Source organism: Bufo bufo, chromosome 1, assembly GCF_905171765.1.
Source record: "Bufo bufo chromosome 1, aBufBuf1.1, whole genome shotgun sequence".
Taxonomy (NCBI): domain Eukaryota; kingdom Metazoa; phylum Chordata; class Amphibia; order Anura; family Bufonidae; genus Bufo; species Bufo bufo.
In genome coordinates this window covers 768,145,278-768,163,487 of record NC_053389.1, presented here as the reverse complement: position 1 = coordinate 768,163,487, position 18,210 = coordinate 768,145,278, and the positions used below count along the sequence as shown (strand labels likewise).

The following is an 18,210-nucleotide window of genomic DNA, read 5'->3' as shown; positions in this document are numbered from 1 at the left end:
CTTCCCACTAGAAGGAAAAAAAAAAAGAGACAAAATTAGTAAACTAGCAGACCTGCACGCAGGAAGGTCTGCCTCCTACAGACACTAAGCTAAAACTGATTTAGCCTAATCCCTGTAGGAAGGGTATAGCTGAAGGAGGAGGAGCTTAACCTTTGTGTGCTTAGTGTCCGCCTCCTAGCGGCAACAGCTATACCCATGGTCAAAGCCTGTGTCCCCCCAATGAGACAGATGAGAAAAGGAGTCTGTCTGCTCCACAGATGACGGAAAAGACAGACAGAAAATCCACAGGCAGCTACTACAGCATGTCAGCTCTGGACACAAAAAAGGATTCCATATTGTTAATAAAGACCAACTGAAAAACTGAATTTTAGCTCAAAATAAGTACACTGCAATAATTTTTAAAAAAATGGACCCCCAAAGGTGTACATAGCCTTTATCTTTCATCTCGTATCTGTTTCTGAAAAAAACTGGGTGACAATCAATATGGCCGCCATTATAAATCCAAGAGGCTGTATCTCTTGAATTTCTGAGGATCCTTGATGGCAAAGGTACCTAGGTATGCAGCCTTACATCTCTGTATCAACGAAGACATGAACAGGTTTGCCATTCAGGATTCTTGAGCCAACTCTTGTAGGACGTGTAATGATGGCACCCACGATTTTAGAAATGTTGCTTGACAACCCCAGTAGGAAGTGTAATGATGTCACCCAGTTTACTGCTTACCCGGCGGAGTAGATGAAACATGCTGGGCGGGTGGCTGTTCTCACTCTCGGGTCCTTCTTCAGGACTGGATACGCCGCACACCATTGGCTCCTGCTTCACATCTTCAAGTCGATAAATGAGGTGTTCAAAGTTGGAAGAAGACTGCAGAGGCTCAATGCCATAGCTTCCGTTACTCAGGTGTAGTAGGCCTCTGGTACAGACAGAGATGATCTTCGCGTTAATATCTGCACACTACCAGTCGTCTTCCGGATTTAAGTGAATAAAGCTTATTGACTGTTTAAGGGGTTATTCCCACATTAAAGGGGTTACCAAAAATTTAAGTAAAGGGGGAGTTTTCTAAAATACCTGTCCAACCTTCTGCCATTCACTGACCTATGCGGTCACGTGGGGTCAGGGACTATGCGGAAGCATTTTTTCTCTGCAGAGATGATGTGCTCGGCTTCCAAACAACATGACTGCTGAAGACAATGACTGGCTGCAGCAATTATGTGAGGTAGTTGGGGGTATCAACGCTGCAGCACTGGAAGAAGAACAGCAGGGAGAACTGGAAATGGAATGGGGGAGAGCAGACAGGTGAACAAGTATTGTTTTGGTTGGTTTATTGTAGAACACTCCATGCCTTTACTTCACTTTTGGGGGTCTTATAGTTGTTTTTTTCTTATAAAAAAAATAGTACAGATTTCTTACTAAAGGGATTGCCCAATTAAGAAACTTATTTCATATCCACAGGAGATAAGTGTCTGATCGGCGCGGGTACGAACGCTGATGCCCCCACCAATCACGAGAACAGGGGCCTGTGCTCCACAATCTAAATGAAACGACAACCATGCATGTGCGCTACCGCTTCATTTAACTCTATTGGGCTGGAGAAGATAGACAAGCCATCAGTTCCATAGACTTGCATGGAGTGTTAGACATGTTCCATTCAATTGGCGAGCATCAGACACATATCCTGTGGAAAGGAGTAAAGTTGACTTAATGGGACAACCCCTTTAAGATGGCAAGTGACATCTTCACCTTCCAGCAGCCTGTAGATCCCCTTTATCTGTAAATGTTCAGAAACCTCCTTAATCACTAAAATAATTGTTTCTGGTGACATAGTAAATGTGGGAGAGGAGGGGGATGATGCTGCAGCCTGTGCGTGAGATGCATGCTGTGAGAGGGGAGGGGGAGCAGCAGTGCTGGGATGCGGCTTAAATAAACTGGGCAATTTTTTGCAGCTGCAATGTCACTTATAAAACATATAACCCACTATGGTTGCCATTCTTCCTCCCTAAAATATAAAACTGGGCAATTATCATTATGACTCTGAGCAATCCTAATGATCATTGGGGTGAGTTTTTTCTCCCCGCCAGGAGCGAGGGTCGCCCAGATACATAATGTTTTTGGGCTGACTGGGGTGTTTCAAAACGTAATTTCACATGATGCCCGATTGTCACATGGCAGCATGCTTATGGTCGCTTTCCTGTTACAGCTTCGGTTACTGCTAGCAGAATGATTTAAAAAAATAAGAAATTTTTTTTATTAGGCATTTTGCCTAGAAATTGAGGACCTCACCCAAAATTCTGTAGGAAACCTCCACCCATGTGCAAGAACCTAGAGGTAGAGATTTCACTCACAGAATAATGGGCAGTGTTGTAAGTTACGGAATATTGTACAATACAGTCGCCTGAGTGCAGGCAAAAAAAATATATATATATTTTTTTTTTAAAAAGGTAGAAAAATGTAAACTTGAAATGAGGTAATAAAGGTGCTTAAAGGGGGCTTCCACTTCTAATTTACAGATTTTCCCTGCACACCAAAGCCCCCGGCAACCCTATGGGCAGGGAGCTACAAGTGCCCAATTCACCTCTAAAGAAAAGGTTAAAGGACCCTGGTGCCTTCGTTCAATGGATTAGTAAGGATCCTAGAGTTAGACCGCCACCATGACATTCACAGGTGGGAACACCCCTCTAAGACCCACAGGACAGGGCTGCCTCCTTCATCTCCCTTCTTCAATACCCTTATTTATTGAGTGGTAGGTCCCCTTTCGAAAGCTCCTGCCCGACAACTGGTTCGCGGTAAGCCTGGTCACATAAAGAATTAAGAAGATGGTTACCTTAGACCTGAGCAGGTGCTGATGGCTACCCGGGACTCAGGATATCCTTCTGCATAGCCCTGATAATGGCACAGGTCCTGGAGGTATATAAAGAAGTGGAATAAGATGACTGCAGAACAGGCACATGGACATCAACCATTCCTCATCTCACAAACACAGATAGGAAATAGAAACGGACATTACAGGGGATTTTTAACTATCCTCTGGATAGGAACCCTGCCGATCAGCTGTTTGAGAGGCAACCGGTGTTCGCGGTAGCGCCGTGGCCTTCTCACATCTCAAACAAGCACAGCGCCATACACTGTACAGTGGCTGTGCTTGGTATCGCAGCTCAGCCCCATTGACTTCTATGGGGGTCAGCTGCGCCGAGGCCATATGACAGAAGAATGTGATGGCCTAGGAAAAGCCGAGAGAAGGCCGCTGATCGGCAGGGGTCCCTAGTGTCAGACCCCCCCAGGCCCCCATCGATCAGATACTGATGACCTTTCCAAAAGGAAAACCCCTTTAAAAGAGGACAATGATTAAGAACTAAAGCAGCTGTCCGTTAAAAAAAAAAAACACCTCATTCATATATCCCAATAGAGAATTCTGAGTTGGCCCTTTTAAGATACTCATCTCTTGGCCAGAGTGGGACCTTTCCTTCCTGTATTAGGGCTCATGCACCCAAACGTATTTTTGGCGGGCACCCGATCCGCATTGTGGCTCGGATGTGGACCTATTCACTTCAATGGAGCCGCAAAAGATGCGGACAGCACATCGTGTGCTGTTCTCATCCAGATGTCCATTTCAGGGACCCACAAAAAATAACTGAACATGTCCTATTCTTGTTAGTTTTACGGACAAGGATAGGACAGTTCTACAGAGGGCAGGACGTTCCTTTCCGCAAAATGCAGAACACACATGGCAGGTATCCGTGTTTTGTGGATCCGCAATTTTCGGACTGCAAAAAATACTGCGATGATCGTGTGCATGAGCCCTTACACTGATGAAGCACTGATTTAAAAGGACACTGTGTAATGCTTAGTTCCTCCTGCGGTGGCGCACAGATCGCACAGAATGGTGTCCCATTCCCAGTAACAGCAATCTCTGAGCAGTGCCAAAGGAGCCTCTCATTCTGGTGGCCTGAGATCATCATCTGCACCGATATGACAACTATCTAACACGTGCCTACGACATATCACGAGATTGTCCTGGCAGGACTTCCCCCGAAACGACTCCTATGACAGCTGAATCAGGCGGCCGATATGGAAGGAACCGTTCTCGCACAGTCACCCTCCAGGACGCGCGCTCATCTGACCAGTGATCCGCATTATTCCCTTCCCTTGTACCAGTTCCTGCTGCGTCTCTGACAACAGGACGTATGGGCGGCACACAATGTACCAGATCGTAAAACCGTTAATGGACTCAGGATGTACACGGCCGTCAAATAACACGTCTGGAAGGAAGTACACGTCTGTCATCTCACAGTGCGGGGCAGAAAAGGTTGCATATCCATTTGGACACCCAATCGATTCACAGAAGGGCCCACCAAAATATACAGCCCCTTTAAATATATGGATTGGACCGCCAAACGGACATATATTCACTAGTGCACAGCAACGTTTCCCAAAAATCAACGCTAGAACATGTTTTTCTAAGAACTTTGTATTGTATCATTACTCTGTTATTCCTCCTGGTAATGTCTGAATGAGCTGCAAACTGAACTGGACTCTGGGATACTACACTGACCTAAAGTCATTGATGTGCGATCTGTGCGGGCCCAACTCCTGGGAATCCCACTGATTAGCAAAGTGTTAGGGGCACCACCTTCACGGTGGTATTCAATACAGTGCAACCCCCACTGAGGAGAAGACGACCGTAATGTGGTGGTCGATGGAGCCATGTAGACCGTTCACTGCGGTGACCTGCACAGCGTCATCCATGCAGTGGAGTACTGCATCTAAAGCTCTTTTCCTCTGAGCTGCAGGACCAGAACCCCTACAGCCAAGGGTCCAGGGGTCTCCATCAAGCACCACATGCACTTAAAGCTCTTAAAGTGTTTTGCGGCTGGCAAACCGCGGATCCATAAAACACGGATACCGGCTGTGCGAATGATGCATGCCCCGAGGACCTTCCATGTGCTTCCGCATCCGTGCGGCCATGACACAAAGAATAGGACACGTCCTATACTTCGCCACAACAAGCAGACCACGGACATATTGAAGTCACCGCGATGAGACGTGCACGCAGCCAGTATCCATACTTTGCAGACCGAAAAACACTTATGGTCGTGTGAAGGTAGCCTAAATAAGTTGTCCCAATGAGACAACAACTCTAGGATAAGTGTCTGGTGGGGGTCCAACCTTTGAGGTCCCCGCCGATCACAAAAACGGGGGCCTATTATCTGCCACTGAAAGAACCGGCGGTCACGCACACATGCTGCTGCTCCGTTCAGCTCTATGGGACTAGGCCCCAATTCTCTCAATCAGGGGTGGTCCCAGTGGTCAGACCCCGCCAATCAGACACTTTAAGAAGTCTTAAAGGGGTCCTCTCACTTCAGTAAGTGGCATTTATCATGTAGAGAAAGTTAATACAAGACACTTACTGATGTATTGTGATTCTCCATATTGCTTCCTTTGCTGGCTGGATTCATTTTTCCATCACATTATACACTGCTTGTTTCCATGGTTACGACTAGGGTCGTCACAATACCCAAATTTTGATTTGATTTCGATACCATGCGAAAAAACAAAAAAACACAAAAAAAACAACAAAAAACACGTGCATTCCCTATTTTATGGAACGTCCGGCCCATAATTGAACAGTCCAATCCTATATTTTCTAATATTGTAATAGTTTCGACTTTTCAGACGTGGCGATATGTAATATGTTTATTTATTGTTTATATATTTTATATGTAAAGCTGGGAAAGGGGGCGATTTACACTTTTTTTTTTTTTACTTTTTATTTAATAATTATTACCCCCCTTAGGGTCTAGAAGAACCCTTGTCCTATTCACCCTATGGAGCTCTATCAGGGTGAATAGGACTTCACTCTCCCTGCTGCCCTGTGCATAGTACACACAGCAGCAGGGAGATTACCATGGCAGGCAGCCAAGGCTTCAGTGGCGTCCTGGCTGCCATGGTAACCGATCGGAGCCCCAGGATTACACTGCTGGGGCTCCGATCAGAAGCTGCCACTGCACCACCAATGAGGAGGAGAGGAGGGGACCCTGTGGCTACTGCCACCAATGATTTATACTGAGGGGGTTGGGAGCGCACCGCGCCACCAATGATTTAATACTGGGGGGGGGGGGGGGGGTTTGGGGGCGCACTGCACCACCAATGATTTCATACTGGGGGGGGGGGGGGGTTGGGGGCACACTGCCAATGTTTTTAAACCATTAATACAAATACAGGAGGCGGGTGCCGGCGGCAGAATCACATAGCCGACACCCGACTTCTATGACAGGGCGCTGCGATCCGCGGCAATTAACCCCTCAGGTGCGGCACGACCACCACTGATGGATTGCAGGGTGGTATGTAACCATGGAAACGAGCAGTGCATAATGTCATGGCAAAATGAATCCAGCCAGCAAAGGAAGCAATATTGACAATCACAATACATTAGTAAGTGTCTTGTATTAACTTTCTCTACATGATAAATGTCACTTACTGAAGTGAGACAACCCCTTTAACCTCCTCAGGACCGCCGTACGCAGGATTGCGTCTTTGCGGCGGTCCTGTTGTTCTGGGTGGACGCGCCGGTGCATCCTCTCACGAGACGCGAGATTTCGTGCATTGCCGGCCCGCGCATGCGCATCGCGGGCAGGCAAGAGTTAAAGAAGTATTTCGTCACCAGCCTGCCAGCCACGATCATTGGCTGGAAGGCTGGCGATTTTCAAAAAATCAAATCAGAAGCCAGATAACAGATCATATTAGTAAATATGATCTGTTATATGGCTTCTCTGCTCCTCTGCTGGTCCTTTTCGTCGGTTGGATCCAGCAGAGATCACTGTGAGTACACCAAACACTTCACCTTAGCCCCAGATCACCCTCCATCACCCCCATCATCCTAATTAACCCCTTGATCGCCCCCTGTCAATCACTTAGTGAAAGACAAAAAGTGATCAGTATAAACTGTCACTTTTTTTTTCCACTAGTATTGGCTGTTAGGTTTTAGGATAGTTTAGGCCCCTTGGTTAGGTAGTTTAGCGTCAGTTAGCGCCCAGCCCACCGCACCGCAGTCACTTATTCGCTGATTAGCGTATCGCTAATCAGCATTTGTACTTTTATAGTATCTGTAAGTGATCAAAACTGATCACGGTCAGATCTATAATAGTATTAGTGTCACCTTAGCTCGCCCTCCACCCAAAACGCAGTGTTTGCCCGATCAGGCCTGATCGGTCGCCCACACGAGCGTTCAGCCACGCCCGCCCCACCGCAGTGACAAAAAAAAAAAATTGTTTTTTGATCACTGCACATTCATTTTACACGCACTGCGGCGATAAAAAAAATCAGTTTTGATATTTTTTATCAACCGCAGCGGCTTCCGGTACTTCGCTAGCCTCCCCTTTGTAAGACAGGCTTGCTTTTTTTCTTGGGTAGTCTCAGGGAATACCCCTAAATTTAGTAGTCCAAAATGTCAAACAGGGGGTATTCTTCTGAAGAGGCCTACAGGATTCTGACCCAGTCGGATGAGGAATGGGAACCCTCATCTGACGAATCTAGCGGGTCAGAATATGAACCTGTGGAAAGCAGTGGCTCTCTGACCAAAAGGTCGGACGAGGAGGTGGAGGTCCCTGGCAGCACCAGGCGTACCCGGCCCCATGTCGCTAGACCACAGGTTGTGCAGGATCCGCTTCAAGAGCAGCAGAGTGGGGCTGTCGCTGCCGGATCACGTGGTGAGGCATACACCAGCAGCGCAGCCCTCCCTGGACCTAGTACCAGCACTGCCGTACAACATGGTGACGTGGCGAGCACCAGAAGGGCAGTTGAAGCTGGTACGGTGGCACGTGCAGTAGTTACCCCGTCGCAGCCACCGCGCAGACAGGCCCGTAGAGCCCCTAGAATCCCTGAGGTGCTGGCAAACCCTGATTGGCAGTCACCAACTTCAGCCGCACCTGTAGTTCCCCCTTTCACCGCCCAGTCTGGAGTTCGGGTTGAGACGGCTCAAATCGGTTCGGCCCTGGGATTTTTTGAGCTGTTCTTGACTGCGGAGCTCTTGGACTTAGTCGTGGCAGAGACAAACCGGTATGCCACACAATTTATATCCACCAACCCGGGAAGCTCTTATGCCCAGTCTTTCCGGTGGAAACCAGTCCAAGTTTCCGAACTTAAAATTTTTCTGGGCCTTCTCCTCAACATGGGTCTAACTAAAAAGCATGAATTGCGGTCATATTGGTCCACGAACCCAATTCATCACATGCCCATGTTCTCTGCTGCTATGTCCAGGACACGATTTGAGACCATCCTGCGTTTCCTGGATTTTAGCGACAACACCACCTCCCGTCCCAGAGGCCACCCAGCTTTTGACCGGCTCCACAAAATTCGGCCCCTCATAGACCATTTCAACCAGAAATTTGCAGATTTGTATACCCCCGAGCAAAACATCTGCGTAGACGAGTCCCTAATACATTTTACCGGGCGCCTTGGCTTCAAACAATACATCCCAAGCAACCGTGCCCGGTATGGGGTCAAATTGTATAAGCTCTGTGAAAGGGCCACAGGCTATACCCACAAATTTCGGATCTATGAGGGAAAAGATCAGACCCTGGAGCCGGTCGGTTGCCCTGACTACCTGGGGAGCAGTGGGAAGACAGTCTGGGACTTGGTGTCACCCTTATTCGGCAAGGGGTACCATCTTTATGTGGATAATTTTTACACAAGTGTGGCCCTCTTTAGGCATTTGTTTCTAGAACGGATTTGCGCCTGTGGCACCGCGCGAACTAGTCGCGTGGGCTTCCCCCAACGGCTTGTAACCACCCGTCTTGCAAGGGGGCAGAGGGCTGCCTTGTGTAACGAAGAACTGCTCGTGGTGAAATGGAGAGACAAGCGTGACGTTTACATGCTCTCCTCCATTCACGCAGACACGACAATCCAAATTGAAAGGGCAACCCGTGTCATTGAAAAGCCCCTCTCAGTCCACGACTATAATGCGCTCATGGGAGGGGTGGACTTCAATGACCAGATGTTGGCTCCCTATTTAGTTTCCCGCAGAACCAGACGCTGGTATAAGAAGGTGTCTGTATATTTAATTCAATTGGCTGCCTATAATAGTTTTGTTCTCTACAGTAAGGCTGGGAGAACAGGATCCTTCCTCAAATTCCAGGAAGAGATCATCGAGAACCTCATTTATCCAGGAGGTTCCGTGGCCCCATCCACCAGTGTAGTTAGCCGTCTACACGAGCGACATTTCCCCAGTGTCGTTGCTGGTACCTCAACCCAACCGCCACCCCGAAAAAAATGTTGTGTCTGTAGCAGGAGTGGAAGAAGGCATGACAGCCGCTATTTCTGTCCTGACTGTCCTGACCACCCTGCCCTATGCTATGGAGAGTGTTTCCGGAAGTACCACACACAGGTACACCTAGCATAGGGATCACATCTCACCAGGACAGGCACACAGGGCTATTAGGGCCCATTCACTCACAGCTGCTGCAAACCTCTCCTTTCACCTGGGATAAAGTGCATAACGCACTTCGCCACATCTTTGCACATTGTCCCATGGGGAAGGAGAGGTTTGTTCTATAAAAGGTAAAAAAAAAAAAAAACAAAAAAAAAAAACACCAGTAAGCAAAAAGGTTAATGTTCAGTTCAAAAAGTTAAAGTTTAGATGTTCTCTTCCAAAGTTAATAAAATTATTGTGTTGCGGCCTGGTTTTTTCTTTTTTGTTTTGTTTTTTTTACCTTTCAGGTGGACCAACCGATCGACTAGCTGCAGCACTGATGTGCATTCGGACAGAAGCATTGCGCTGCTGTCAGATTACACGCAAGTCGGTGTAAGCGGCGCTGCAAGACGAGATTTCTCCTCTGCAGTAAAAGATACGTTTGCCGAGGCATATGAGCTGAGGAGGTGGCGGTGTTCATATACTTTGGCAAACACTTTGTATATATAAAAAAAAAAATCCCGGCAATGATTTATTCATCCACATCGATTGATGTGAATGGAGAAATCTGGTTTGCCAGGGCATACGAGCTAAGTGGGTATGGATGTTGGGCGGAGCTCCTATGTCCTGGCAGACGCCTTTCCCCTCCTTTTTCTTTTTTTGGCAGAGATTTTTTCATCCACATTGATCGATGCGAATGAAGAAATCTGTGCCGTTCATTTTTTTCTTTCAGCCCAGAGGCTGAACGGAAAAAAAAAATCTCATTACCCGTATGCTCAATATAAGGAGAATAGCAGAAACTCCTAATGCTGGGCATACATGTAATGATTGCGGAGACCCTCAAATGCCAGGGCAGTAGAAACACCCTTACAAATAACACCATTTTGGAAAGAAGACACCCCAAGGTATTCGCTGAGGGGCATATTGAGTCCATGAAAGATTGAAATTTTTGTCCCAAGTTAGCGGAAAGGGAGACTTTGTGAGAAAAAAATCAAAAAAATCCATTTCCGCTAACTTGTGCCAAAATTTTTTTTTTTCTATGAACTCGCCATGCCTCTCATTGAATACCTTGGGGTGTCTTCTTTCCAAAATGGGGTCACATGTGGGGTATTTATACTGCCCTGGCATTTTAGGGGCCCCAAAGCGTGAGAAGAAGTCTGGTATCCAAATGTCTAAAAATGCCCTCCTAAAAGGAATTTGGGCCCCTTTGCCCACCTAGGCTGCAAAAAAGTGTCACATGTGGTATCTCCGTATTCAGGAGAAGTTGGGGAATGTGTTTTGGGGTGTCATTTTGCATATACCCATGCTGGGTGAGATAAATATCTTGGTCAAATGCCAACTTTTCCCAAAAAATGGGAAAAGTTGTCTTTTGCCAAGATATTTCTCTCACCCAGCATGGGTATATGTAAAATGACACCCCAAAACACATTCCCCAACTTCTCCTGAATACGGCGATACCAGATGTGTGACACTTTTTTGCAGCCTAGGTGGGCAAAGGGGCCCACATTCCAAAGAGCACCTTTCGGATTTCACAGGTCATTTACCTACTTACCACACATTTGGGCCCCTGGAAAATGCCAGGGCAGTATAACTACCCCACAAGTGACCCCATTTTGGAAAGAAGACACCCTAAGGTATTCGCTGATGGGCATAGCGAGTTCCTAGAATTTTTTTTTTTTTTTGACACAAGTTAGTGGAAAATGATGATTTTTTTTATTTTTATTTTTTTCTTACAAAGTCTCATATTCCACTAACTTGTGACAAAAAATAAAAACTTCCATGAACTCACTATGCCCATCAGCGAATACCTTGGGGTCTCTTCTTTCCAAAATGGGGTCACTTGTGGGGTAGTTATACTGCCCTGGCATTCTAGGGGCCCAAATGTGTGGTAAGGAGTTTGAAATCAAATTCTGTAAAAACTGACCAGTGAAATCCGAAAGGTGCTCTTTGGAATATGGGCCCCTTTGCCCACCTAGGCTGCAAAAAAGTGTCACACATCTGGTATCTCTGTATTCAGGAGAAGTTGAGAAATGTGTTTTGGGGTGTCTTTTTACATATACCCATGCTGGGTGAGATAAATATCTTGGTCAAATGCCAACTTTGTATAAAAAAATGGGAAAAGTTGTCTTTTGCCAAGATATTTCTCTCACCCAGCATGGGTATATGTAAAAAGACACACCAAAACACATTCCTCAACTTCTCCTGAATACAGAGATACCAGATGTGTGACACTTTTTTGCAGCCTAGGTGGGCAAAGGGGCCCATATTCCAAAGAGCACCTTTCGGATTTCACTGGTCATTTTTTACAGAATTTGATTTCAAACTCCTTACCACACATTTGGGCCCCTAGAATGCCAGGGCAGTATAACTACCGCACAAGTGACCCCATTTTGGAAAGAAGAGACCCCAAGGTATTTCGTGATGGGCATAGTGAGTTCATAGAACTTTTTATTTTTTGTCACAAGTTAGTGGAATATGAGACTTTGTAAGAAAAAAAAAATAAAAAATAAAAATCATCATTTTCCGCTAACTTGTGACAAGAAAATAAAAAGTTCTATGAACTCACTATGCCCATCAGCGAATACCTTAGGGTGTGTACTTTCCGAAATGGGGTCATTTGTGGGGTGTTTGTACTGTCTGGGCATTGTAGAACCTCAGGAAACATGACAGGTGCTCAGAAAGTCAGAGCTGCTTCAAAAAGCGGAAATTCACATTTTTGTACCATAGTTTGTAAACGCTATAACTTTTACCCAAACCATTTTTTTTTTTTACCCAAACATTTTTTTTTTATCAAAGACATGTAGAACAATAAATTTAGAGCAAAATTTATATATGGATCTCGTTTTTTTTTGCAAAATTTTACAACTGAAAGTGAAAAATGTCATTTTTTTGCAAAAAAAATCGTTAAATTTCGATTAATAACAAAAAAAGTAAAAATGTCAGCAGCAATGAAATACCACCAAATGAAAGCTCTATTAGTGAGAAGAAAAGGAGGTAAAATTCATTTGGGTGGTAAGTTGCATGACCGAGCAATAAACGGTGAAAGTAGTGTAGGTCAGAAGTGTAAAAAGTGGCCTGGTCTTTCAGGGTGTTTAAGCACTGGGGGCTGAGGTGGTTAATGGGACAGACCCCCAATGATCCCACAATGATAGCCTATTCTAGGTGTAGCCCATTGTAGAGTTGTTGCGATACCAAACTTTTGATTCGATTTCGATACCATAAAAAAGTATTGCGATACTCGATACCACGCAAAAAAATAAACAAAAAAATCCACGTGCATTCCGCATTTTTAAAAAAATGGGGAATCGCGCAGTTTTATTTATTTATTTTCTGTTCGATGTTTTAATAGTTTGGACTTTTCTGACGTGGCGATATGTGATATGTTTATTTATTGTTTATATATTTTATATGTGAAACTGGGTGATTTATACTTAATATTTTGGTAGGGTTTTTTTTCCTTTTTTTTTTTTTACACTTTTTATTTAAATAACTATTTCCCCCCCTTAGGGGCTAGAACCTGGGATCTTTCATCCCTTGTCCTATTCACCCTAATAGAGCTCTATCAGGGTGAATAGGACCTCACACTCTCCCTCCTGCTCTGTGCATAGTACACACAGCAGCAGGGAGCTGACTATGGCAGCCAGGGCTTCAGTAGCGTCCTGGCTGCCATGGTAACCAATCGGAGCCCCAGGATTACACTGCTGGGGCTCCGATCAGAAGCTGCCAGTGCCACCAATGCAGCCGCACCTGAGGGGTTAACTGCCGCTGATCGCAGCTCCCTGTCAGAGGCAGGGTGCCGGCTATGCAATTCTGCTGCCGGCACCTGCCTCCTGTCTTATGTGTTAAAGACGAACTTATATGGTCCAGACTTTCAGTATTAGGCTACACAGAGCGGCGCCCAGGGATCTCCTCCCTGCACCTACTATTATTCCTGGGCGCCGCTCCGTTCGCCCGCTGTGCGCCAGTTACAGTCTCCTACTCCATATGCCAATTACTATCGGAGCAATCGGGAGGAGACATCAGCTTCTCTAGTGGGCGTTTCTTCTCCCTGGCTGTAGCGCTGTCCAGTCGCAGCGCAGGGAGAAGGAACGCCCACTAGAGAAGCTGATGTCTCCTCCCCATTGCTCCGATAGTAATTAGCATATGGAGACAGTAATGGGGCACGGTGGGCGAACGGAGCGGTGCCCAGGAATAATAGTAAGCGCTGGGACATCTCTGGGCGCCGCTCTGTGTAGCCTAATACTTAAAGTCTGGGCCCAGGAAAAGTCGTATCATTGGTGGCGCAGTGCGCCCGCCCCTCCTCCGCCCCTCTCTTCTAATTGGTGGCAGCGGCAGCACAGGGGGAGGGAGACACTGCTTCCTTCTCCCCCGTGCTGCTGAGAGAACATGAGCGCGCTGACACCAGCGCGCTCATGTTCTGTGATACTGGACTGCGCAGCAGCGCAGCCCAGTATCGAAAAAATGGAAATCCCGGCATCATATCGATACCCGCAACAACCCTAGCCCATTGCTAGTGTTCCTATGCGTCTGACGAGTAAAAACTAAAACGCAGATGCAAAATGTCAATCCATATACACTGCCTCTTACATACCTGTTTGTGAAGCGGGCTTGCCAGCCGGGTCCCGTCTTCTGTGTATGTATAGACGGTGAAGTCTTTGGCTAATAAATCTCTGTAGAATAGTAAGAAGATAGAAGGAAAGCGTTAATATAAACTGTGTAAAGGTTTTTTGCATTTTTTTAACCTTTTTATAAGTAAAATTGTTTAATTATAAAATACATATGACAAATAATAATAATTATTATTATTTATATAAGGTTTATATGATAAATTACCTTCCCACTAAGCAGTGGTCGTTTTTAAGAATAACTAGTCTTCTCCACTAGCAGCTCTCCTCCATATCCTTGTCCATAGGAGGGCAGTATTACAGCAGTTAGTGGCGCAGAAAAAATGTGCATATACTAAAGTATAAACCCAATTTATGTAAAATGTAAATAAAACCAGAATGCAATGATCTGCAAACCTGACAGACCCATATTTAATACACAGAACACATATCAGATGCTGAAAGTGAGACACTTTACCAGGTCATGAAAAAAAAATTCATTTAGAGCTGGATGGCAACAACGCATCTCAAAAAGGTTGGGACACGGGCAACAAAAGGCTGAAACTTAGGCTACTTTCACACTGGCGTTTTGGTTTCCGTTTGTGAGATCCGTTCACAAGCGGTCCAAAACGGATCAGTTTTGCCCTTAATGCATTCTGAATGGGAAAAGGATCCGCTCAGAATGCATCAGTTTGCCTCCGATCCGTCTCCATTCCGCTTTGGAGACGGACACCAAAACACAGCTTGAAGCGTTTTGGTGTTCGTCTGACGAAACTGAGCCAAACGTCCTGACACACAATGTAAGTCAATGGGGACGGATCCGTTTTCACTGACACAATAGAAAACGGATCCTTCCTCCGTTGACTTTCAATGGTGTTCAAGATGTTAAAGATAATAGAAACGGACCCGTTCTGAACGGACGCAGGCGGTTGTATTATCTGAACGGATGTGTTTGTGCAGATCCATGATGAATCTGCACCTAACGCGAGTGTGAAAGTAGCTTAGGGTACTAATAAAAATGGTTTTAATATCAGGGAATATTAGTGTTTGAAAAAATAAGGGGCTCGACCTGCAGGCGTCCCCTCAACTGATAAAGAACGAGTCGATCTGATAAAGTAAAGGGAGGAATAAATAGTAACCAGTGATCTTAGAATTGAACAATCCAAGCTTTATAGTGCGGCAGAGAAGATAAAGTTAATGCTGGTTGATATACATTACTGTACTGGCAACAAAGTTAGTTGCCAGTAAGAACAAGCCAAGAGTTACAGTCCGGCAGTTGATACTAAGAGACTCTGATAAGATCAAGACAATTGTTGGTTGTTGCAAATTATTAAACCAGGAACAAAGTTATTTGCCAGCAAAAAATAAATCAGCAGCCACAGAAATCTAAGATGAATGTAGCGGAGGAGAGTGTGCCGCACATATCGATACCCAGCTGTAAACTATCTGGGATATATAAAAGGTTTTGGAAAAAAAATGAAAAAACAACACTAATGTTTTTACTGTGCTTTTAATTTCACTAAGGCTTTTTTGTAACACTGTAGCACAGAAGAATACAGGATACATTTCATAAGAGATATGATACAACTCAGTGTCTATTTTAGATGGATCTAATAACATTTAATTTTTATAACCTTCAATTTAGGCCTAAAACAGAACGGTATAGCTTAAGGCTATTTGTGTATTCGGATTATGTGCCATTCTTACATCCCATTACTATCAGGTATCACCATAAGATAGGAGACTTGATCATACTGTATTCTAATAAAATTAATCCTGTTATACCAGCTAAATTCCATACTTTTATTCACTCATTAATGTCTATATTTTGAGATGGACGACATTATCTTCTATACCATGATCACCAGAAAGGAGTATTTATATATACAGTCATTTTGTGTCAAAATGGAGATTTGGAGTAGGATTAAAATTAGGGGTTGAGAGATATAAAAAAAAATATATATATAATAATAACTGAAGGCATAGATGTACATATATTGATCACAATTATTTTGAAATTATTTATATATCCCATATCAACTGTAAGTTATTTTACTTCCTAAATTTTATTCTCTAATCAATCTATAATTACTCCTATATTCTTATCTCCAAATTATGGCTACTGTTTCCTAAATCATTAGAAATCATGGTCGAGTATCAATCAATTGAAAATCTATTTATATAATCTCTTAGTCAACATGATTACTTTTAACACAGTACTGTTAATTAATTCCTCAACAGCACACCTTCATGTATTTCCATTTGTCCTGATCGTCCCTTCAAATTTTTAATTATCTTCTGTTATTTGTTGTTGTTCTTTATATTTAATTTTTTTATTTTTCTCTAGAAACGATCAGGTGATCGAAGTGTGATATGCGGCTTTTTTAAAAATCTCAATTAATTATGTATATCTTTTTTTATTATTATCTTTTATTATTATTATCCCCTGTTTATATGAATACTGAAAATGAAAAGCCCTCATTGAGGCCTATAGGACTCATAGTATTGAGCCTATATATCCATTTGGCCTCATTTTGTAGTAATTTTATATCCAAATTCCCCCCTCTTGGTCCCATTTTTCTTTTTTCAATACCCTAGAATTTTAGGTTGTTTGGATTATTTTGATGGAAATGACGTGCAATCGATGTATCCTTATTTGTTTCAATGGCGCTCAAGTGACCAGATATGCGCCGTCTCAATTCCTGTGTGGTTTTTCCCATATACAATTTGGGACAAGTACACATAGAGGCATAGATTACCCCCTGAGTCTTACAAGTTATAAGTTGTCTTATTTCATATCTTTCGCCATCACTTGGATTAGAAAAAACGGTGCTCTCAAAATAAATTTACAAATGAACAGTCCCCACATGGTACCGATCCCGTTGGGCCATCTTTCTTTTTCTTTTTGCATGCCTTCTGTTCTTGATAATGACTATGCACGAGATGATCTTTGAGGTTAGGTCCTCTCCGGTAGGTTACGCTCGGGTATGAACTAATAAATGATTTCAAATCTCTATCTGATTTTGATATATGCCAATGCCTCTTTAGAATGGTATTAATTTCTTTAGAATAACAGTCATATGTTCCAAAGCATCTTATTATTTCAGTTTTTTTCATTAGCTTTGGATCTAAAAGATCTTTGTTGTTTTTTTCATCTTTGCATTGTTAAAGGCTTTTTTAAAGGGGACGTATGGGATAGCCACGTTCTTGAAATCGCCGAGATAGCTCCCCACTTTCAGCCATAAAAGCGTTCTCCTCTGAGCAATTTCTCCATGCTCGGAAATATTGTCCCGTTGGTATCCCTCTTTTTAATGGTGGGGGATGCCAACTGGTCCAGTGTAGGCAACTCTTTGTTGACGTTGATTTTTCTGTAAATGTCTGTATTCAGACTGCCATCTTCCAAGTTTTTTTATTTTTAGATCGCGGAAACAAATCTCTTCCTCCTGCATCTCATGTGTTTATTTCAGACCAATATCATTAGCGTTTAGTTTGTCAACAAAATCCTGAAAAAGTGATTTACTGCCCTCCCAAAAGATGAGGATGTCATCTATATACCCGCCCCAATAAATAATGTGCCAGGTATATAGAGACATCTTATCAGTGAACACCACGTGTTTTCCCACCACCCTAAAAAAAAAAAAAAAAAAGATTTGCATAAGTCGGTGCACATGCCGTCCCCATTGCGGTCCCTTATATTCTTATAGAACCGCTCCTGGAACATAAAATAATTGTGTTCTAAAATAAACTCAAGTAGCGACAAAACAAAATCATTGTGTTTGTGAAAAGTGACGCTTTTTGTGTTTAGAAAGTATTTAATTGCATTTAGACCCAGACGATGCTGTATATTGCTGTTAAGGGGCTCCACGTCCAAGCTTGCTAGAAAAGTGTTTGGAGGGAGAGACATACACTACTCAAAAAAATAAAGGGAACACTTAAACAACACAATGTAACTCCAAGTCAATCACACTTCTGTGAAATCAAACTGTCCACTTAGGAAGCAACACTGAGTGACAATCAATTTCACATGCTGTTGTGCAAATGGGATAGACAACAGGTGGAAATTATAGGCAATTAGCAAGACACCCCCAATAAAGGAATGGTTCTGCAGGTGGTGACAACAGATCACTTCTCAGTTCCTATGCTTCCTGGCTGATGTTTTGGTCACTTTTGAATGCTGGCGGTGCTTTCACTCTAGTGGTAGCA

At 44.0% G+C, this 18,210-nt stretch overlaps 1 protein-coding gene across 1 annotated transcript in view; it reads right to left on the bottom strand.

Annotated features, from left to right (window-relative positions):
• The window catches only part of ADAM9 (ADAM metallopeptidase domain 9), a 111,122-nt gene that overhangs the window by 37,807 nt on the left and 55,105 nt on the right, over positions 1 to 18,210 (bottom strand). The window contains exons 4-6 of the mRNA XM_040414752.1: positions 13,995 to 14,073; positions 2,822 to 2,898; positions 724 to 913 (exon numbers count right to left, since the gene is read on the bottom strand). Coding sequence (XP_040270686.1) covers positions 724 to 913; positions 2,822 to 2,898; positions 13,995 to 14,073 — 346 coding nt within the window. The remainder of the gene's footprint in view (positions 1 to 723; positions 914 to 2,821; positions 2,899 to 13,994; positions 14,074 to 18,210) is intronic.